At 45.1% G+C, this 24,603-nt stretch overlaps 1 protein-coding gene across 1 annotated transcript in view; it reads right to left on the bottom strand.

Moving 5' to 3' along the window:
* The window catches only part of ZC3H3 (zinc finger CCCH-type containing 3), a 167,689-nt gene that overhangs the window by 40,904 nt on the left and 102,182 nt on the right, over window positions 1–24,603 (bottom strand). The window contains exons 5-8 of the mRNA XM_075270005.1: window positions 9,991–10,148; window positions 5,323–5,401; window positions 3,563–3,721; window positions 2,715–2,784 (exon numbers count right to left, since the gene is read on the bottom strand). Of these exons, the coding sequence (XP_075126106.1) occupies window positions 2,715–2,784; window positions 3,563–3,721; window positions 5,323–5,401; window positions 9,991–10,148 (466 nt within the window). The remainder of the gene's footprint in view (window positions 1–2,714; window positions 2,785–3,562; window positions 3,722–5,322; window positions 5,402–9,990; window positions 10,149–24,603) is intronic.

The raw sequence follows: 24,603 nt of genomic DNA, 5'->3' as shown, positions 1-24,603 counted from the left end.
CTGTATACAGGTATATGTATCTATAGAGGTCTCTGTATATAGGTATATGTATCTATAGAGACCTCTGTATACAGGTATATGTATCTATAGAGACCTCTGTATATAGGTATATGTATCTATAGAGGTCTCTGTATACAGGTATATGTATCTATAGAGGTCTCTGTATATAGGTATATGTATCTATAGAGGTCTCTGTATACAGGTATATGTATCTATAGAGGTCTATGTATATACGTATATGTATCTATAGAGACCTCTGTATACAGGTATATGTATCTATAGAGGTCTCTGTATACAGGTATATGTATCTATAGAGGTCTATGTATACAGGTATATGTATCTATAGAGACCTCTGTATACAGGTATATGTATCTATAGAGACCTCTGTATATAGGTATATGTATCTATAGAGACCTCTGTATACAGGTATATGTATCTATAGAGACCTCTGTATACAGGTATATGTATCTATAGAGACCTCTGTATATAGGTATATGTATCTATAGAGGTCTCTGTATACAGGTATATGTATCTATAGAGACCTCTGTATACAGGTATATGTATATATAGAGACCTCTGTATATAGGTATATGTATCTATAGAGACCTCTGTATACAGGTATATGTATCTATAGAGGTCTCTGTATATAGGTATATGTATCTATAGAGGTCTATGTATATAGGTATATGTATCTATAGAGACCTCTGTATACAGGTATATGTATCTATAGAGGTCTCTGTATACAGGTATATGTATCTATAGAGACCTCTGTATACAGGTATATGTATCTATAGAGGTCTCTGTATACAGGTATATGTATCTATAGAGACCTCTGTATACAGGTATATGTATATATAGAGACCTCTGTATATAGGTATATGTATCTATAGAGACCTCTGTATACAGGTATATGTATCTATAGAGGTCTCTGTATATAGGTATATGTATCTATAGAGGTCTATGTATATAGGTATATGTATCTATAGAGACCTCTGTATACAGGTATATGTATCTATAGAGGTCTCTGTATACAGGTATATGTATCTATAGAGACCTCTGTATACAGGTATATGTATCTATAGAGGTCTCTGTATACAGGTATATGTATCTATAGAGATATACGTATATTTGTGTTTGCAAAGCGTCAGGCATTACAAATGGCTGCTGGCAGGAGCGCTGATAAGCGAGCGGCCGCCAACGAACATGTGGAGTCCAAAAGGCCTCAGTGGCGGCGAATAAATCAGCGGCTAACATATGGCGTATGAGATATACCTACCAATTACATGGGAAGAGGGAGATTGCAATGAGTTATGTCACACATTAGAGCGCTGGGAGAGTACATAGGCTGTGCAGGCGGCCGGCTAATGAACCCGAAAGTCGACGAGCCTTTCCAAATTGCTCACCGCAGACTTCTCTGTTTTGCTTATTTTTATTAGGGAGAAAAATGCTGAATCGCGAGAAGTTCCTCAAGAGGAAAAGCTGTTGTAACAGCAGCGCGAGAGGTGGAGGCGGCGAGGGAGGCGAGCATCTTCCCTAACCCCGACAACACAAGACATCCATACACATTTACGCAGCTCGCCAAATCCCCGTATCCAGCAGGTTCAGCCGCCGCCTCAGACACAACATTAAAATTAATAGCAGAATCTGATGTGAGCGGCGGCACAAATGAGTCTTATCTACCGCGCAGCGCAGGTCGCCATTACATCACATTATATCCAGGGGCGCGAGCAGAGGCCAAACAATACCTCATCCTGCACCGAGAGAGGGGTGACAAGTGTGCGGCCAACACGGCGAACCAAAGCCAAGGCCCGAGACTAATACTGATCAATAACATAAGAGAGCAATCCCGATCAATATCAACGGAGACCAATAATCCCGATCAATATCAACGGAGCCCCAAAACTAATCCGATCAATAACCAAAGAGACCAATAATCCCAATCAATAACAAAGGAGACCAAGAACTAATCCAGAACTATAACACAAGAGAACAATAATCCCGATCAATAACATAAGAGAGCAATCCGATCAATATCAACGGAGCCCCAAAACTAATCCGATCAATAACCAAAGAGACCAATAATCCCGATCAATAACCAAAGAGACCAATAATCCCGATCAATAACCAAAGAGACCAATAATCCAGATCAATAACGCAGGAAACCAATATCCCAATCAATAACGAAGGAGACCAATCCTGATCAGGAAACCCAAAACTAATCCAGAGCTATAAACACAAGAGACCAATAATCCTGATCAATATCAACGGAGCCCCAAAACTAATCCGATCAATAACCAAAGAGACCAATAATCCCGATCAATAACGCAGGAAACCTAAAACTAATCCAGAACTATAACACAAGAGACCAATAATTCTGATCAATTACACAATGGACCGATCCCAATCAATAACGCAGGAAACCAATATCCCAATCAATAACGAAATAGACCAATCCTGATCAATTATCGCAGGAAACCCAAAACTAATCCAGAGCTATAAACACAAGAGACCAATAATCCCGATCAATATCAATGGAGACCCAAAACTAATCCGAATCCCAATCAATAACACAAAAACCAATAATCCCGATCAATAACGCAGGAAACCCAAAACTAATCCAGAATTATAACAATAATCCCGATCAATAATCCCGATCATTCCCCCGGGAGATCTGGGCCCTTGTGACGGGGGATCCGCTTGGGCCGGTCACTCACCTTGTCCTTGGACACTTGGTGTGAGAAGGGGCAGCTCCCGTCCGTCTTCTTACAAGTCCCTCTGAGAAATCTGTAAGAAAAAGCAAAGTGCAACGTACAGGAAACGGAGTAAGAGATCCACTGGATCCACCAGATTATCAACACATAGAAACCAGATGGGCCAGATCCCCAGCACTGAGTATAGATCCCCAAGATCCAGCAGATCAGCAGACTTGAATGTATATTCCTAGTAATCCACTAGTACGAATTCCCAGCCTATGGAATAGATCTACTGGATCCAATATACTAGTAATTTGTACAGATCCACCGGAATACAATCGCACAGAGTAAAGATCTCCCAGATTACCACACATAGTACACAGCAGCCCTTCGTGCAGATCTCCCAGATCACTTGCACATATGGTGGAGACCCGACAGATTACAGGGTGTAGGCTACAGATCTAACTGATCCACCCTTTTACTAGCACAAGATGTACAGACTGATCAAATCCACTAGATTACCGGAACTGTGTACAGATCCTCCAGATCCAACACATACCCCGGCCCACAGAGCAGATCTGCACGTTGGACCAATATGAAAGACTATCGGCACAAAGCACAGATCTGCTGGTCACACTAGATTACCGGCACCCAGAGTCTACGACTGCAGAATCTACTGGATTACCTTATGTAATAGATACCTTCAAAAACCACCAGCACAGAGACTACAGATCTACTGGATCCCACAGTCCACAGGACAGTGAACAGATCAATCTGCTGATAACCTTCAGCACTCACAGGCAGATCTACTGGCCGTAGTGGATCCCAGTATGGTGGACTGGACACAGCGGTATAATCCTGTGACTCACCGCGTGCACACCGCCACCTTCTCCGGGTCATGGATATAGGGGCACTTGTCGCCTCGGTTACACTTCCCGAATCGGTTGTAGTACATGCAGTACTCCTTCTTCTCCTTCTTCTGCTGCTGGGCATGGCGGATGATGGCCAAACTACGCTGGATGGCGCGGCTGTCAGGAGGAGCGGGGAGAAGTCAGCACACTGCACAACACAGCGGGGTCCGATCGTACGTCTTAGTCCTGCTCACACAGCTGCAGGGTCTGTCTAGTACTATGTCTTAGTCCTGCTCACACAGCTGCAGGGTCTGTCTAGGATCATGTCTTAGTCCTGCTCACACAGCTGTAGGGTCTGTCTAGTACCATGTCTTAGTCCTGCTCACACAGCTGTAGGGTCTGTCTAGGATCATGTCTTAGTCCTGCTCACACAGCTGTAGGGTCTGTCTAGTACCATGTCTTAGTCCTGCTCACACAGCTGTAGGGTCTGTCTAGTACCATGTCTTAGTCCTGCTCACACAGCTGTAGGGTCTGTCTAGGACCAAGTCTCATTCTTAGTCCTGCTCACACAGCTGTAGGGTCTGTCTAGTACTATGTCTTAGTCCTGCTCACACAGCTGCAGGGTCTGTCTAGTACTATGTCTTAGTCCTGCTCACACAGCTGCAGGGTCTGTCTAGTACTATGTCTTAGTCCTGCTCACACAGCTGTAGGGTCTGTCTAGTACCATGTCTTAGTCCTGCTCACACAGCTGTAGGGTCTGTCTAGGACCAAGTCTCATTCTTAGTCCTGCTCACACAGCTGTAGGGTCTGTCTAGTACTATGTCTTAGTCCTGCTCACACAGCTGCAGGGTCTGTCTAGGACCAAGTCTCATTCTTAGTCCTGCTCACACAGCTGCAGGGTCTGTCTAGGACCAAGTCTCATTCTTAGTCCTGCTCACACAGCTGTAGGGTCTGTCTAGTACTATGTCTTAGTCCTGCTCACACAGCTGTAGGGTCTGTCTAGGACCAAGTCTCATTCTTAGTTCTGCTCACACAGCTGCAGGGTCTGTCTAGTACCATGTCTTAGTCCTGCTCACACAGCTGTAGGGTCTGTCTAGGACCAAGTCTCATTCTTAGACCTGCTCACACAGCTGCAGGGTCTGTCTAGTACTATGTCTTAGTCCTGCTCACACAGCTGCAGGGTCTGTCTAGGACCAAGTCTCATTCTTAGTCCTGCTCACACAGCTGCAGAGTCTACTACTATGTCTTAGTCCTGCTCACACAGCTGCAGGGTCTGTCTAGGACCAAGTCTCTTTCTTAGTCCTGCTCACACAGCTGCAGGGTCTGTCTAGGACCAAGTCTCTTTCTTAGTCCTGCTGTAGGGTCTGTCTAGTACAATGTCTTCGTCCTGCTCACACAGCTGTAGGGTCTGTCTAGGACCAAGTCTCATTCTTAGTCCTTCTGTATGACGCTTGGGCTCGGGAATAGACAAAATCAGTCAAAATATAAAATAAAAGGCGGCTTTACCTTTCCTACCAGCAGGGGATACTGATGTGGGGGATTTAGTAGTGGATTTCTGAGAGTCATATATTTCAGGATTTCCCCCACAACAGGCACATTAACCAGAGCAGCAGCACTGACACATTGCGACAAGCCTGCAGCTGTGTGAGCCAGACTAATACACTCAGCAAACGTAAAGAAGGAAATGACACTGACAAGTAGTGAAAAACCGTAACAATACGTAAGATTATCAGTACAACCTGCGCTGCTCGTAACACTGCGCTCCATATGGTACACACCTTGCAATATAGCGGCTCGGAGTGGCTGGCCGAGCGGGGTATAAGGGGCTGGCACCGGCGCCGCTCGTCTCCTGCTTACCTAGAACACAAGGAAGAACAGACTTATAATGTGAGGCGGACAGATGGGATATTCTGCAGATACATGAAGAGCGCGCTCACTGCTAGGAAGCCCTACCTAACAATCCCTCCAGCAATGTAAGGGTGAATGACACTACAATCCTGTCAATGATCCCTCCCACAAGGCACGTTACATATAGCAGACTGCACGTGTGTAAGGGGGCGGCGATGGGTCACACACCCCAAAAATCAGGATCGACTCTATAGAATCATCAACGAGAACTTGGTGTAAAACTTTGAAACAACTACAGAAAATTCTGTACAGAAAAGCTGTGACCGATACAGCAGAAACTAGGGGGGTGGGGGGTGGGGGACTGCAAAAGGGGTCCTGTCCATGCCCATCACAGCCCCTCAAACTAGGATCAGGCCCAGATAAACCGAGCACCCCAAGTACAATGTAAATCCGTGTAGGGTAAATGAGGTGTCCAGCTAGAGGGGTCCATAGGATACGGTATACCCTGCAGACTGGTGGGGGTCGGAGTGCTCCCACAGCAGAATTGGGAGGGGCAGTGTGTCATTGAGAATGGGAAACAATACTCCCTGTTGTACTGATCTGTGGGGGTCTTCGCAGTCCAACCCCCCTCCCCCCCAATAAAATGTAAGTAAGGCAACATACAGTAGAAGACAGGGAGAAAGCAAACACCAATGGGGTGGTGACGGATCCGAATCTCTCCAATCCCCCCACCCTTCTGTATTGATTGCCAGGACGGTCACTTCCGGGCTACTGCACATGCCGGCACTCCGGCTCTACTGCACAGGCGTGGGCGGCCGGCAGACATCACCGCCCAGAACAAGAGAAGCCCCGTGCCCAGAGGGCCCTGCTCCGAAGACAGGCAAGTATGATGGGGTGGGGGACTTGGGCTGGGAGTGGGCAGGCTAACTAGGGAAACAGGGAGGGGGTGTGACTGAGAAAGGGAGGGGGGGGGGGAGGGAGTGATCTCTGCATGAAGTCCAAAGCATCATGATAGTTATAGGGAAACAGAACAGGAAGATGCTCCATGTAAACAAATGCAGAGGATGGCGGGAGCTCCCAGGGACCCCCCGAAATCCCTCACAACACTGCTGATGGTCTGACCTTATTAACATATTAATAGAAATGACCGACCTTGTTTTAAAAATTTATTTTTTGCCCGGCAAACCCCTTTAAGGATGAGGGCGGCCTCTGCAATATCCCAAAAAGTGACTGCAGCAGATTCTGATCCGGTGCAAGCTGATGACATCATCACAAAAACAAAAACGTAACCCATCAAGAAATAGGAACGTAACAAAAAATAACCAAAGCCAGACCCCAGGTCAATAGGTGTAACATCTGACAGTGCCCCCGGTGGAGGTCGGAGCACCGCGGGCAGCAGATGGTTAAACCCCCCCGCTAATAGGGAAACCGTCCGCATAAAGGAGAGGAGCGAACATGATGGACGTCGTGTACGAGCCCTGTAAAAGCGACAAGCGTGCATGGCACCAGGTGGCGGGAGTGTGTCGCAGTCACTCATCTGCCAGCTTGTCGTCTCACAGAGTGAGTGAGTCACATTTGATAGTGTGTCCGAGGCGTCTCGTCTGGTAGGAGCTGTCACTTGCCCGGCTGAGGATGAAGACGCTCCATCTGTTGTGGAATCGAGGAAGACGATGGCATGAAACAAGCACAAGAGACAACGTCACCTGTCCGCCTGTCACATAATGTCACCGGCTCTAGGAGAGCGCTCTGCAGCGCCGACATCTGTGTATAGACATGGCTGCCAAAAGTGGAAGGAAGAAGCGAGCGAAGACTGCGGGAAACAGTGTGAACACGACCAAGACATGTAGAGAACACTGCAGGAGAAAAATCACCGACAACCATCACTGCCAGGAGGAGTTACCAAATAATACACTGCGAGAGATCACCAGTCATATCATCCAGAGCAGAGACAGAATATAGCGGGAATGTCACTATGTTATATATACTGACATATATACTCACAGCAGGCGGTATTATAGCAGTTATATCCCTGTATATAGGAGCAGTATTATAGTAGTTATATTCTTGTACATAGGAGCAGTATTATAGTAGTTATATTCTTGTATATAGGAGTAGTATTATAGTAGTTATATTCTTGTACATAGGAGGTATTATTATAGTAGTTATATTCTTGTATATAGGAGGCAGTATTATAGTAGTTATATTCTTGTACATAGGAGGTAGTATTATAGTAGTTATATTCTTGTACATAGGAGTAGTATTATAGTAGTTATATTCTTGTACATAGGAGGTAGTATTATAGTAGTTATATTCTTGTACATAGGAGTAGTATTATAGTAGTTATATTCTTATACATAGCTGTAGTATTATAGTAGTTATATTCTTGTACATAGGAGTAGTATTATAGTAGTTATATTCTTGTACATAGCAGTATTATAGTAGTTATATTCTTGTACATAGGAGTAGTATTATAGTAGTTATATTCTTGTACATAGGAGGTAGTATTATAGTAGTTATATTCTTGTACATAGGAGTAGTATTATAGTAGTTATATTCTTGTACATAGGAGGTAGTATTATAGTAGTTATATTCTTGAACATAGGAGCAGTATTATAGTAGTTATATTCTTGTACTTATGAGTAGTATTATAGTAGTTATATTCTTGTACTTATGAGTAGTATTATAGTAGTTATATTCTTGTACATAGGAGTAGTATTATAGTAGTTATATTCTTGAACATAGGAGCAGTATTATAGTAGTTATATTCTTGTACATAGGAGTAGTATTATAGTAGTTATATTCTTGTACATAGAAGTAGTATTATAGTAGTTATATTCTTGTACATAGAAGTAGTATTATAGTAGTTATATTCTTGTATATAGGAGCAGTATTATAGTAGTTATATTCTTGTACATAGGAGTAGTATTATAGTAGTTATATTCTTGTACATAGGAGTAGTATTATAGCAGTTATATTCTTGTACATAGGAGTAGTATTATAGTAGTTATATTCTTGTACATAGGAGTAGTATTATAGTAGTTATATTCTTGTACATAGGAGGTAGTATTATAGTAGTTATATTCTTGTACATAGGAGCAGTATTATAGTAGTTATATTCTTATACATAGGAGCAGTATTATAGTAGTTATATTCTTGTACATAGGAGGTAGTATTATAGTAGTTATATTCTTGTACATAGGAGCAGTATTATAGTAGTTATATTCTTATACATAGGAGCAGTATTATAGTAGTTATATTCTTGTACATAGGAGTAGTATTATAGTAGTTATATTCTTGTACATAGGAGCAGTATTATAGTAGTTATATTCTTGTACATAGCAGTAGTATTATAGTAGTTATATTCTTGTATATAGGAGTAGTATTATAGTAGTTATATTCTTGTACATAGGAGGTAGTATTATAGTAGTTATATTCTTGTACATAGGAGCAGTATTATAGTAGTTATATTCTTGTACATAGCAGTAGTATTATAGTAGTTATATTCTTGTACATAGGAGCAGTATTATAGTAGTTATATTCTTGTACATAGGAGGTAGTATTATAGTAGTTATATTCTTGTACATAGGAGGTAGTATTATAGTAGTTATATTCTTGTACATAGGAGCAGTATTATAGTAGTTATATTCTTATACATAGGAGCAGTATTATAGTAGTTATATTCTTGTACATAGCAGTAGTATTATAGTAGTTATATTCTTGTATATAGGGGGCAGTATTATAGTAGTTATATTCTTGTACATAGGAGTAGTATTATAGTAGTTATATTCTTGTACATAGGAGCAGTATTATAGTAGTTATATTCTTGTACATAGGAGCAGTATTATAGTAGTTATATTCTTGTACATAGGAGGTAGTATTATAGTAGTTATATTCTTGTATATAGGAGGTAGTATTATAGTAGTTATATTCTTGTACATAGGAGTAGTATTATAGTAGTTATATTCTTGTACATAGGAGTAGTATTATAGTAGTTATATTCTTGTACATAGGAGGTAGTATTATAGTAGTTATATTCTTGTACATAGGAGTAGTATTATAGTAGTTATATTCTTGTACATAGGAGTAGTATTATAGTAGTTATATTCTTGTACATAGGAGTAGTATTATAGTAGTTATATTCTTGTACATAGGAGTAGTATTATAGTAGTTATATTCTTGTACATAGGAGTAGTATTATAGTAGTTATATTCTTGTACATAGGAGTAGTATTATAGTAGTTATATTCTTGTATATAGGAGTTGTATTATAGTAGTTATATTCTTGTACATAGGAGTAGTATTATAGTAGTTATATTCTTGTACATAGGAGTAGTATTATAGTAGTTATATTCTTGTACATAGGAGTAGTATTATAGTAGTTATATTCTTGTACATAGGAGTAGTATTATAGTAGTTATATTCTTGTACATAGGAGTAGTATTATAGTAGTTATATTCTTGTATATAGGAGTTGTATTATAGTAGTTATATTCTTGTACATAGGAGTAGTATTATAGTAGTTATATTCTTGTACATAGGAGTAGTATTATAGTAGTTATGTTCTTGTACATAGGGGGCAGTATTAGACATGTTTACTCACCAGTCTTTGCGGTCTGTTTGCTGCCACTGCCGGGGCTCCATGTTTTGGACAGCTTATTAGCAGAGACTCTGTATGTGACCCCTCCGATTACGCGCAGACCACGACTCCTCCATCGCTGTTGATTCTGATTTTGTCGCAGGCGGTTTAACAGTAGCAGCCTAATGAAAGAAACAAGTATGACCCACAAAGCTTATACAAGGATACAATGATAAAATACACTGCTCCTGGATGTAACTCAATGCTCCAGATAACACCTAGAGATGTTCAGTCTGAGCTTTATGGTGTATGAATAGAATGCCAGAACTACAGTGAACACTGACACTTCTACAGGTAAAGTGGTAAAGTACTGAAATGTTTTCGCATAATAATGCAGATGTATATACTATTCAGGGTGTGTGGAAAGCTGGGTGACAACCCGTGTAGGCACAGACATGCAGGCCCTTTACAAATAAATAATTTCAGAGGCTGGCACAGCATTGCTCCGTCACTATAGCGTCGGCCGCTGCGCCACGTGCCCTGTACATCACTAGGAAATGAGAAGTGAAGGTAGAAATTAATGGTGTGATCGCTGGGGCCAAGGACCCGGGGGACGCACATGCCCTCAGCGCACTTGTCTTGTCATTGGCGTTGCGTTCTCTCCCTCTTCCGTGCGACCGCCGCTCATGCAGGAGAATTTCATTACAGCTGGAGAATAGGAAGGGTATTAAGCGCTGGTAATGAGGGAGTCAGACAGGAGAGCGGGGCCCCCGCGGCCCCCGCTAATAGGAGGCATGAACCGGCCTTTCAAACTCATTTCTAAATCCATTTGAAATATGGAAGCAAATTATCCGTCTCCGCAGCGCGAGAGCCTCAGCCAATTTACTGCGAGCAGGAGTGACAACGGAGGAACGTACCGCCATAACCTTGAGTACGGCAGGCAGCGATCTCCGCTGTGTTACCTCCCTGCACCAGGGTCAGGGGCAGAATCAACTAAAAGAGGAATGGAGGCCGCGCCGGAATAATGGAGGGACACCGAGGGCTACGAGGAGCGGCGGAGACTCCCCATAATGGCGGCACGAGATCTGGAGACCACCACAAGATTAGTCTGCGTTATCTCAATGATCAGCTGCTGATCCTGGGAAAGCTGGGTGAGGCTCTGCAGAGCTGGGATTATAGCACGCTCACCCAACTTTCCCAGGTAACTTTATCTAGATCTGCCAAGGCCATTGAAAACCTATTGGCTGCGATTACAGCCCCTCAACATAAAGGCTACCCAGCTTTCCTAGACTCCAGAGCAGTAAGGCTGTTTAGCTAAGCAATAATAAAAACTAGGCTTGTAGGGATTACTTTGGACCCTAGGAAAGCTGGGTGATTCTGCAGAGAGCTGGGATTACAGAAAGGTCACCCAGCTTTCTCAATGGCTATTTTATCTAGATCTGGCAAGGAGAGATCCTAATGGCTGTCGTGACATCCGCCAATGGGTAGGCCATCCAGCTTTCTTAGGCTCCTGAACAATAATAAAGGCCAAACTCAGCACATATCGTTTATGAAGGAGTCTAGGAAAGCTGAGTGACAACCAATACAGCAGCAGGTATGGCTTCTAATACAGCAGACCACCAAGCTTTGCCAGTCACAGACCTGTCCATAACCTAAGTAGTCAGATTCAGGACAGAAGGAAAGCTGGGTGACGCCCCACACAGATGTCAGTGGAGTCATTGTCCTGTAATGCAATGAAATGCCTTGTTCTACGCCTGCGTCAAAAAGAGCTTATCAGGGCCCTGGGAAAGCCGAGTGATGACCAATATGGCCGTCACTCCTTGAAGGATGTCACCTAGCTATGTGACCGTCCCCCTACACCACTGGACAGATTGGTCAGACCTCAAGGAAAGTTGGGTGAAAACCAATATACAGTTCACGGAACCACCCAGCTTTCCCAGACTCTGGAGCAAGACCAGACACATTCACTGACAGTAAGCTAAGGCATTGATGAGTGGGATGAACAAATACAAAGTATCTGAAGGCTGCAGAGCGTTTATATTCTGTCGGAGCGCCCCTTTATGAAGTAGAGGACGGGGAGTCGCAGCTTGTGTGGCCTCTGGCACATGAATGGTTAACCCTGGCGCTGCTGGTTGGCGTCGTAGCTCGTATTATTACATACACCGCCATATCGTGTTCGCATACATCATTAACTTTAAATTATACTAAAACCGGCAGCGGCGACTGGGTATGTCGGCGGCGGTCGGAGAACTTCAGGAAATGCTGACAGGCCGACCCCCGATCCCGCTCACACAACATTACACAGTCACGGGGAGGCGGCTTCATTATCAGCAGAGAGGTAGATGGGATATGTGGCCCCCGGGGGCCCAGAAGAGCCACAGCCAGGAGCAAGTCTGACAAGCCATCACAGAAACCTGGGAAAGCTGGGTGACACCTACAAGGTGGGGTGTGAAGGGGAGGTCACCCATGAGGGCCTCGCACTGGTACTAGTATATACGGATACATATGTGCTGTATACATCATTAGTCTCTAGTGGGAGGGGCTGAGTGATGTCACTAACTGAAGTGATGATGTCATAGGTACACAAATCGCATCACCTGGACGTCCTCCGCTCACATAGTATACACTATATACCGGATATTCCTATCTCCTATCCTCCGCTCACATAGTATATACAGTGTTGGCCAAAAGTATTGGCCCCCCTGCAGTTCTGTCAGATAATCCTCCTGTTCTTCCAGATAATGATTGCAGTCACAAATTCTTTGGTATTTTCTTCATTTATTTTGTCTTCAATGGAAAACCACAAAAAGAATTGTCAAAAAGCCAAATTGGATATAATTCCACAGCAAACATAAAAAAGGGGGAGGACAAAAGTATTGGCACTGTTTGAAAAATCATGTGATGCTTCTGTAATTTGTGTCATTAACAGCACCTGTTACTTACCTGAGGCACCTAACAGGTGGTGGCAATAACTAAATCACACTGGCAGCCAGTTGAAATGGATTAAAGTTGACTCCACCTCTGTCCTGTGTCCTTGTGTGACCACATTGAGCATGGAGAAAAGAAAGAAGACCAAAGAACTGTCTGAGGACTTGAGAAGCAAAATTGTGAGGAAGCCTGAGCAATCTCAAGGCTACAAGTCCATCTCCACAGCCCTGAATGTTCCTGTGTCTACCGTGCGCAGTGTCATCAAGAAGTGTAAAGCCCATGGCCCTGTGGCTAACCTCCCTAGATGTGGACGCAAAAGAAACATTGACGAGAGATTTCACCGCAAGATTGTGCGGATGGCGGATAAAGAACCTCAACTAACATCCAAACAAGTCCAAGCCGCCCTGCAGTCCGAGGGTACAACAGTGTCACCCCGTACTATCCAGCGTCAGCGTCTGAATGAGAAGGGACTGTATGGTAGGAGACCCCGGAAGACCCCACTTCTTACCCACAGACAGAAGCCAGGCTGGAGTTTGCCAAAACTTACCTGAGAAAGCCAAAACCGTTCTGGAAGAATGTTCTCTGGTCAGAGGAGACAAAAGTAGGAAAAGCATCAACATAGAGATTACAGGGAAAAAGAGAAGAAGACGCCCCCTACAGTCAGACATGGCGGAGGGCCCTGATGGTTTGGGGTGGCTTTGCTGCCTCTGGCACTGGACTGCTTGACCGTGTGCATGGCATTATGAAGTCTGAAGACGACCAACACATTGTGCAGCATCATGTAGGGCCCAGTGTGAGAAAGCTGAGTCTCCCTCAGAGGTCAGGGCTCTTCCAGCAGGACAAGGACCCAAAACACACTTCAGGTCAGCACTAGAAAATGGTGGTGAGAGAAAGCCCTGGAGACTTGTAAAGTGGCAGCAATGAGTCCAGCCCTGAATCCCATAGAACACCTGTGGGGGAGGGGGAGAGATCTCTTGGGGGCAGTTTGGAGAAGGCCCCCTTCACATCTCAGGGGGGACCGCGAGCAGTTTGCCAAAGAAGAAGGGTCTAAGATTCCAGCAGAGCCTCGTAAGAAACTCATTGCTGGTTAGCGGAAGCGGTTGTGCGCAGTTATTGTGTCTAAAGGTTGTGCTACCAAGTATTAGGCTGAGGGCGCCAATACTTCTGTCCGCACCAGTTTTGGAGTTTTGTGTAAAATGATCAATGATGTGACTTTTTTTTTCATTCTCTTTTGTGTTTTTTCATTGCAAACAAAATAACTGAAGATATTACCAAAGAGTTTGTGCTTGTAATCATTATCTGGGGGACACCGAGGATTATCTGACAGGACTGCAGGGGGCGATACTTATACTGTATATACCCTGTGTCACTTATATACTATATAAGAGTCTGTGCTGTGTAATCATTATCTGGGGGACACCGAGGATTATCTGACAGGACTGCAGGGGGCGATACTTATACTGTATATACCCTGTGTCACTTATATACTATATAAGAGTTTGCGCTTGTAATCATCTGGAGACACCGAGGATTATCTGACAGGACTGCAGGGGGGTGAATACTTTTGGCCAACACTGTACTATATTCAGGATACTTCTATCCCCTATCCTCCGCTCACACAGTATATCCTATTAATATTATAAATGTGAAAGTTTGTGGGTTTGTGTGTTTGGATGTTTGCATGTTCGGATGTTTGTTCCTCAATCACGGAAAAACCGCTCCACCGATTTGGCTGAAATTTTCCACAAACACAGTTAATACACTCGATTAAACAATAGGCTACTTTTCGTCACAATAGCGCACATACGTTTGTGCCAGGACCCCCACAAACCCCAAACTCACATCACTATCTCTGCAATCTCACACACTTTGGACCATAGCAAGCCACACAATTCCTATTGCCCTCTCCAGCCTCGCCCCTAACCCCACACAATCTCATATACATATACTTTACCACTTTGCCTCTCCCCTTAACGATACTCCAGGAGGCGCTCTTTAACGCTCTGGAGCAGCCATGTTTGCCGACCCCCACCGCTCTGACAATCCGCGACACCACCCACCCATGTCAATACCCCTAGGCGGTCTAATAAATGCAAAAAAAAAAGTTTAAAAAAAGTAAAAAAAATATGAAAAAATAAATAAAAAGGATTAAAAATTCAAATCACCCCCCTTTCCCTAGAACACATATAAAAGTAGTTAAAAACTGTGAAATACATACATGTTAGGTATCCCCACGTCCGAAATCGCCCGCTCTACAAAGCTATACAAATATTTTTCCTGTTCGGTAAACGCTGTAGCGGGAAAAATGGTCAAAAGTGCCAAACCGCCATTTTTTCACTGTTTTGATTCTGCTAAAAATTTGAATAAAAAGTGATCAAAGCAATAACATTTCCCGAAAATGGTAGAACTACAAAGTACACCCGATCCCGCAAAAAAAGACGCCCTATACATCCCCGTACATGCACGTATAAAAAAGTTACGGCTGTCGGAATATGGCGACTTTTCAAAAAATAATTTTTTAACACAGTTTTGGATTTTTTTTTAAGGGGTCAAAATGTAAATAAAACCATATACATTTGGTCTCCCCGGAATCGTAACGAAACACAGAATACAGGGGACAGGTCATTTTGGTTGCACAGTGAACGCCGTAAAACCAAAGCCCGTAAGAAAGTCGCAGAAATGCATTTTTTCTTCAAATCCACCCCATTCGGAATTTTTTCCCTGCTTCCCAGTACATTATATAGAATAATTAATGGCGGCATCCTGAAGAAAAATTTGTCCCAGGAAAAATTAAGACCTCATATGGCTCTGGGAGCGGAGAAATAAAAAAGTTATGGGGTTTAGAAGGAGGGGAGTCAAAAACGAAAATCAAAAAATGCCATCGGCGGGAAAGGGTTAACTTCAAATACTTCTGTCCCAAAGTCACTATATACAGTATATACCAACACCGTATATATAGCAGCTCTAATACAAAGTAACTGCAACACAAAAGTCTCACGGATTCTCTGAATTACAGCAAAAACAAGATACAAAGTTACATTTCATATCCCATACCTTATACACAGTACGAAAACCTTACCCGCGCCTGTATATACCCACTGCTACAATCACCGCAGACCAAGTCACGGGTACCAGCTAGTACTATATATACCGGATATTCCTATCCCCTATCCTTCGCTCACACAGTATATACTATATATACCGGATATTCCTATCCCCTATCCTCCGCTCACACAGTATATACTATATATACCGGATATTACTATCTCCTATCCTCCGCTCACACAGTATATACTATATATACCGGATATTCCTATCCCCTATCCTCCGCTCACACAGTATATACTATATATACCGGATATTACTATCTCCTATCCTCCGCTCACACAGTATATACTATATATACCGGATATTCCTATCCCCTATCCTCCGCTCACACAGTATATACTATATATACCGGATATTACTATCCCCTATCCTTCGCTCACACAGTATATACTATATATACCGGATATTCCTATCCCCTATCCTCCGCTCACACAGTATATACTATATATACCGGATATTCCTATCCCCTATCCTCCGCTCACACAGTATATACTATATATACCGGATATTCCTATCCCCTATCCTCCGCTCACACTCTATCCGGATATGTTCCGTGCAGTGTATAATATGACATTGCTGGGACATGTATCACTTTCACGCTGTAGATTAGATACACGACTCCCATAACCTTTCCTCGGCTGAGACACGTTTCATGGTAATGGACTTTGTGTGTACAGTAAATAGTCGGGAGTGAGAGGGGACGGAGAGGGGTGGGGGGAGACGGAGAGAGAAGGGGGGAGGCGGAGGGGGGGACAGAGAAGGGGGGGGGCGGGGGGAAAGAAAGGGGAAGGGGGAGATGGAGAGAGAAGGGGGGGAGGCGGAGGGGGGGCAGAGAAGGGGGGGGCAGAGAAGGGGGGGGGCGGGGGGAAAGAAAGGGGAAGGGGGAGATGGAGAGAGAAGGGGGGGAGGCGGAGGGGGGGGGCAGAGAAGGGGGGGGGGGGGAGGCGGGGGGGGAAAGAGAGAGAGGGGGTCACTCTGACAAGACGTTGACCTGCACCCAAACACCGGTGTGTAAAAAAACTGGGAACTTAAAAGACTGACAACAGATAACACCCCCCCTCCCCATCTCGTCTCCCATTATATTCTATAGACAACTGTTCACACCAGGCTTACATTCATCTTGTGACAATGACAAGATTTCTTCTCCACTGATTTCCCTCATCGCTATCTAATTGGGCCTTCTGGTTCTTGTTGTTCTTCCCTCTAGGCTGTACAGACTAGACAAATATGTTTTATGCTTCAGACCCTCCAAAATAATCACCAGCACTCTATATAGAGGAAACCTAAATATAATCTCCTCCACATCCTACTGGTGATACCTCTAGCTATACAGCCCAGCCTCCTACTGGTTATACCTCTAGCTATACAGCCCAGCACCCTACTGGATACACCTCTAGCTATACAGCCAAGCCTCCTACTGGTTATACCTCTACCTACAGCCCAGCATCCTACTGGTTATACCTCTACCTATACAGCCCAGCCTCCTACCGGTAATACCTCTAGCTATACAGCCCAGCCTCCTACTGGTGATACCTCTAACCATACAGCCCAGCCTCCGAATGGTTATACCTCTAGCTATACAGCCTAGCCTCCTACTGATTATACCTCTACCTACAGCCCAGCACCCTACTGGTTATACCTCTAGCTATACAGCCCAGCCTCCTACTGGTTATACCTCTAGCTATACAGCCCAGCACCCTACTGGATACACCTCTAGCTATACAGCCCAGCACCCTTCTGGTTACACCTCTAGCTATACAGCCCAGCCTCCTACTGGTGATACCTCTAGCTATACAGCCCAGCAGCCTACTGGTTATACATCTAGCTATACAGCCTAGCCTCCTACTATACAGCACAGCAACCTACTGGTTACACCTCTAGCTATACAGCCCAGCCTCCTACTGATTATACCTCTACCTACAGCCCAGCACCCTACTGGTTATACCTCTAGCTATACAGCCCAGCACCCTACTGGTTATACCTCTAGCTATACAGCCCAGCCTCCTACTGGTGATACCTCTAGCTATAAAGCCCAGCCTCCTACTGGTGATACCTCTAGCTATACAGCCCAGCACCCTACTGGATACACCTCTACCTATACAGCCCAGTCTCCTACTGGTTATGCCTCTAGCTATACAGCCTAGCCTCCTACTATACAGCCCAGCACCCTACTGGTTATACCTCCCGCTATACAGCCCAGCCTCCTACTGGTTATGCCTCTAGCTATACAGCCTAGCCTCCTACTATACAGCCCAGCACCCTACTGGTTATACCTCTAGCTATACAGCCCAGCACCCTACTGGTTATACCTCTAGCTATAAAGCCCAGCCTCCTGCTGGTGACACCTCTAGCTATACAGCCCAGCCTCCTACTGGTGATACCTCTAGCTATAAAGCCCAGCCTCCTACTGGTGATACCTCTAGCTATACAGCCCAGCACCCTACTGGATACACATCTACCTATACAGCCCAGCCTCCTACTGTTGATACCTCTAGCTATGCAGCCCAGCACCCTACTGGTTACACCTCTAGCTATACAGCCCAGTCTCCTACTGGTTATACCACTAGCTATACAGCCCAGCCTCCTACTGGTTATACCTCTAGCTATACAGCCCAGCCTCCTACTGATGATACCTCTAGCTATACAGCCCAGCACCCTACTGGATACACCTCTAGCTATACAGCCCAGCACCCTTCTGGTTACACCTCTAGCTATACAGCCCAGCCTCCTACTGGTGATACCTCTAGCTATACAGCCCAGCAGCCTACTGGTTATACATCTAGCTATACAGCCTAGCCTCCTACTATACAGCACAGCAACCTACTGGTTACACCTCTAGCTATACAGCCCAGCCTCCTACTGATTATACCTCTACCTACAGCCCAGCACCCTACTGGTTATACCTCTAGCTATACAGCCCAGCACCCTACTGGTTATACCTCTAGCTATACAGCCCAGCCTCCTACTGGTGATACCTCTAGCTATAAAGCCCAGCCTCCTACTGGTGATACCTCTAGCTATACAGCCCAGCACCCTACTGGATACACCTCTACCTATACAGCCCAGTCTCCTACTGGTTATGCCTCTAGCTATACAGCCTAGCCTCCTACTATACAGCCCAGCACCCTACTGGTTATACCTCCCGCTATACAGCCCAGCCTCCTACTGGTTATGCCTCTAGCTATACAGCCTAGCCTCCTACTATACAGCCCAGCACCCTACTGGTTATACCTCTAGCTATACAGCCCAGCACCCTACTGGTTATACCTCTAGCTATAAAGCCCAGCCTCCTGCTGGTGACACCTCTAGCTATACAGCCCAGCCTCCTACTGGTGATACCTCTAGCTATAAAGCCCAGCCTCCTACTGGTGATACCTCTAGCTATACAGCCCAGCACCCTACTGGATACACATCTACCTATACAGCCCAGCCTCCTACTGGTGATACCTCTAGCTATGCAGCCCAGCACCCTACTGGTTACACCTCTAGCTATACAGCCCAGTCTCCTACTGGTTATACCACTAGCTATACAGCCCAGCCTCCTACTGGTTATACCTCTAGCTATACAGCCCAGCCTCCTACTGATGATACCTCTAGCTATACAGCCCAGCACCCTACTGGATACACCTCTACCTATACAGCCCAGCCTCCTACTGGTTATACCTCTAGCTATACAGCCCAGCCTCCTACTGGTGATACCTCTACCTATACAGCCCAGCACCCTACTGGTTACACCTCTAGCTATACAGCCCAGTCTCCTACTGGTTATACCACTAGCTATACAGCCCAGCCTCCTACTGGTTATACCTCTAGCTATACAGCCCAGCACCCTACTGGTTATACCTCTAGCTATACAGCCCAGCACCCTACTGGATACACCTCTACCTATACAGCCCAGCCTTCTACTGGTTATACCTCTAGCTATACAGCCCAGCCTCCTACTGGTTATAACTCTAGCTATACAGAACAGGCTCCTACTGGTTATACCTCTAGCTATACAGCCCAGCCTCCTACTGGTGATACCTCTAGCTATACAGCCCAGCACCCTACTGGATACACCTCTAGCTATACAGCCAAGCCTCCTACTGGTTATATTATAGATATAAAGCCCAGCATCCTACTGGTTATACCTCTACCTATACAGCCCAGCCTCCTACCGGTAATACCTCTAGCTATACAGCCCAGCACCCTTCTGGTTACACCTCTAGCTTCTAGCTATACAGCCCAGCCTCCTACTGGTGATAGCTCTAGCTATACAGCCCAGCAGCCTACTGGTTATACCTCTAGCTATACAGCCCAGCCTCCTACTGGTTATACCTCTAGCTATACAGCCCAGCACCCTACTGGATACACCTCTAGCTATACAGCCAAGCCTCCTACTGGTTATATTATATACAGCCCAGCATCCTACTGGTTATACCTCTACCTATACAGCCCAGCCTCCTACCGGTTACACCTCTAGCTATACAGCCCAGCCTCCTACTGGTGATACCTCTAGCTATACAGCCCAGCAGCCTACTGGTTATACCTCTAGCTATACAGCCCAGCCTCCTACTGGTTATACCTCTAGCTATACAGCCCAGCATCCCACTGGTTATACATCTAGCTATACAGCCTGGCCTCCTACTGGTTATACCTCTACCTATACAGCCCAGCCTCCTACTGATTATACTACTAGCTATACAGCCCAGCCTCCTACTGGTTGTACCTCTAGTTATACAGCTCAGCATCCTACTGGTTATAACTGTAGTTATACAGCTCAGCATCCTACTGGTGATACCTCTAGGTATAAAGCCCCGCGTCCTACTGGTTATATTATAGATATACAGCCCAGCCTCCTACTGGTTATACCTCTACCTATACAGCCCAGCCTCCTACTGTTTATACCGCTAGCTATACAGCCCAGCCTCCTACTGGTTACACCTCTAGCTATACAGCCCAGCCTCCTACTGGTTATACCTTTAGCTATACAGCCCAGCACCCTACTGGATACACCTCTAGCTATACAGCCCAGCCTCCTACTGGTTATACCTTTAGCTATACAACCTAGTATCCTACTGGTGACACCTCTAGCGTTATGGCCCAGCATCCTATTGGTGACACCTCTAGTTATACAGCCCAGACTCCTAGTTCCCTGCTGCCTGTAATTTAATGAGAAAAAAATGTATAGGACAGGTGACTACAATCTCTTACTATCTGTTATCAGCCATGTCAGGAGGGGAGAGGCCGACTGCAGGACAGGGGAATACAATCTATTACTATCTGTTATCAGCCATGTCAGGAGGGGAGAGGCCGACTGTAGGACAGGAGAATACAATCTATTACTATCTGTTATCAGCCATGTCAGGAGAGGAGAGGCTGACTGTAGGACAGGGGAATACAATCTATTACTATCTGTTATCAGCCATGTCAGGAGAGGAGAGGCCGACTGTAGGACAGGAGAATACAATCTATTACTATCTGCTATCAGCCATGTCAGGAGAGGAGAGGCCGACTGTAGGACAGGAGAATACAATCTATTACTATCTGTTATCAGCCATGTCAGGAGAGGAGAGGCTGACTGTAGGACAGGAGAATACAATCTATTACTATCTGTTATCAGCCATGTCAGGAGAGGAGAGGCCGACTGTAGGACAGGGGAATACAATATATTACTATCTGTTATCAGCCATGTCAGGAGAGGCCGACTGTAGGACAGGGGAATACAATCTATTACTATCTGCTATCAGCCATGTCAGGAGAGGAGAGGCCGACTGTAGGACAGGGGAATACAATCTATTACTATCTGTTATCAGCCATGTCAGGAGAGGAGAGGCCGACTGTAGGACAGGGGAATACAATCTATTACTATCTGTTATCAGCCATGTCAGGAGAGGAGAGGCCGACTGTAGGACAGGAGAATACAATCTATTACTATCTGATATCAGCCATGTCAGGAGAGGCCGACTGTAGGACAGGGGAATACAATCTATTACTATCTGTTACCAGCCATGTCAGGAGAGGCCGACTGCAGGACAGGAGAATACAATCTATTACTATCTGTTATCAGCCACATCATGCAGGGGCAGATATAGGGGCAGATATAGGAGCAGATATAATGGCGATGTGCTATAAGCTATGTATATAATATATAGAGTCCGCCCTATAATACATGCAGTGTAGCTGACAGCGCGGTTCTACGCTCTGGTACTAACAGGCAGTCTCTGGCACGGTGGAGCGTCCTCCAGCTTGTGTGTGCCAGCGCTCCGCCAGCGACATGCAGGAATTAATGTCTTGTGTCTTCTTGATGGCTGATCCCACAGCGGTGCTTGGTGTAAATTAGCACATATGTTCCAGATGCCAGTGGGAGCCCGGGCAGCGCTGAGACATGGAGACGCCCCATTCATCTGTGACATCTCCCTGATCAATGCTGTGCCAGCTCTCCGGCAATGCCAACGGCACACGTGAGAACCGGCAACGCAGCCAGGAAAAGAAGAACCACAACGGCCAAAATCTCTCTGTCTCATATCAGCACACTCCTCTCTGAAATACTCTGCGCTGCTGTGGATAGATCTAGAAGGCGTTGGTGTGCTCAGAGTTAATGACAATGTTGGGCTGGTAATAATCTAGGCGGGGGGGGGGGGGCATAACTTATATTTCCTGCCGGTGTTTTATGGCTCTCTTAATTCGGCTGCGGCTACTATTAATGTGGATAATGCGGAGATTAGATCTATTTTCTGGTGTCGGTCGCTGATTTATGGCGGCCATGTTTCCGGAGCAGGATCTCCCGCCTCTAAATCATCAGACTTGCCAAGTAACTGCAGAGCGCAGAGGAAACCGAAACGGGCACCAAAGCGCAAAAGTAGGGACCGGTCAGAAGAGGGCGGTGGGGGCAAAGGTCAACTCACTGCCACCTGCACAACACCCCAATCTGGGCGTACAATAAACTGACTGTGACTCTGCTCTGCTTTCTCGCTGCTCTATTGACATTGGACTGACATCAGGAAACATTAATACTGTGTATCAGAGAGTGAAAAAGAATCCGGGTGGAGTTTACCTTAAACTTTGCATATACTACAGAAAGGGGCGGAGCTGTGACAACCACTGATATCTGCCTGTTTATTCCATGGTGGTCACCTTACCCGCAGTCATAAACCACGTAAGCCCCCAGATTCTGTGGCTAGGCTGAGACTTGTAGTCCCCCTGTCGGGCTGTCCGTATTTCCATTCTGCGGTATGACATGCACATTAGGAGGGACGTGGCGGTATAATGACATATCGCTATTCATTCTCTTTCCCTGCAGTAAATATTGATTCAGCTCAGTTTTCAATTTGTAGAGAACATATAAAATATTACAGGACGAGGGCCCCGCGCGGCACCAAACACCCCCCCACCTGCGCGACACTGAATCCTGCCCCCTGTCCTCAGCATTACTATAGCGCGAGACCACGTCTAGGGAGGGGTGTCACAGACCCTCACCGCCCCGGCCATGGAGAAGGAGTCTATTCAGACAGAAGAATTCAGGAATGATCAGATTCTTATTATTTCTTCTGTTGATGAGGATGTGGAAGGTCCTAGGAGGGCTCTAGAGAATCTTCTATCTGTAGGAAGGATCCCAGATGCTCAGCATTGTCCAGAGACAATATCGGTCCAATTGCCAACTAAATCCTATTAAACCATATTTTTCCCAGGGTGAACTACCTGTAGGATCTCCTCAGCACCCCCACACCCTATAACTGTACACCGCATTACCCACCACACACTATGGAGTAAAATGGGTCACGAAAGCCTTCGGTGCAGATACCGTCATCTCCTCAATCCATTCATGGGTTAATTCCACATGGGCTGACAATGACACGCTCCAGCGGGCGCCATCCCCAATTCCCTCTGTGGCAGCCATGCTTTTCTGAGGAGAAACAGAACCCATCATATGGGACAAGTGGCCCCATGGGGAAGGCAGCTCTGTAAGGAGCAGAAGAGATTAATCAGGGGGGTGTCAGGGGACGGCAAACTGGAGGGGAGCAGGGGCACATCTGCAGGCGGAGGGGCCGATATCTGCTGCAATCACTGATGCATACAGCACCATGCAGACTGCAGGAGAGGAGAGCCCGGCACACAGCTGTACACACCCCAAATGTTACCGGGGAACACGGAGAAAACATCTGAGGAGTTACTGACCGAACAACTGCACAACACGCCAAAAACTATTATTTATTATATATTCAATTTACTAATAGAGTTCCGTCATATACCACAGCGCTGTACAGAAGTTATCATCTACATTCACTATAAGTACTGAGAATATCATCCCATGTCCAATATCACAAAATAGCAAGTACCAAATGTAGTCAACAGGATGTCGAAATACCATACAGCGTATAGACAGTAACCAGAATACTATAATACTACCCCATACATACAAGAATATAACTACTATAATAATACACCTATGTACAAGAATATAACTACTATAATACTACTCCTATGTACAAGAATATAACTACTATAATACTACTCCTATGTACAAGAATATAACTACTATAATACTACCTCCTATGTACAAGAATATAACTACTATAATAGTACTCCTATGTACAAGAATATAACTACTATAATACTGCT

Source organism: Leptodactylus fuscus, chromosome 4, assembly GCF_031893055.1.
Source record: "Leptodactylus fuscus isolate aLepFus1 chromosome 4, aLepFus1.hap2, whole genome shotgun sequence".
NCBI lineage: Eukaryota > Metazoa > Chordata > Amphibia > Anura > Leptodactylidae > Leptodactylus > Leptodactylus fuscus.
This window is presented reverse-complemented; position numbering and strand designations above follow the sequence as displayed.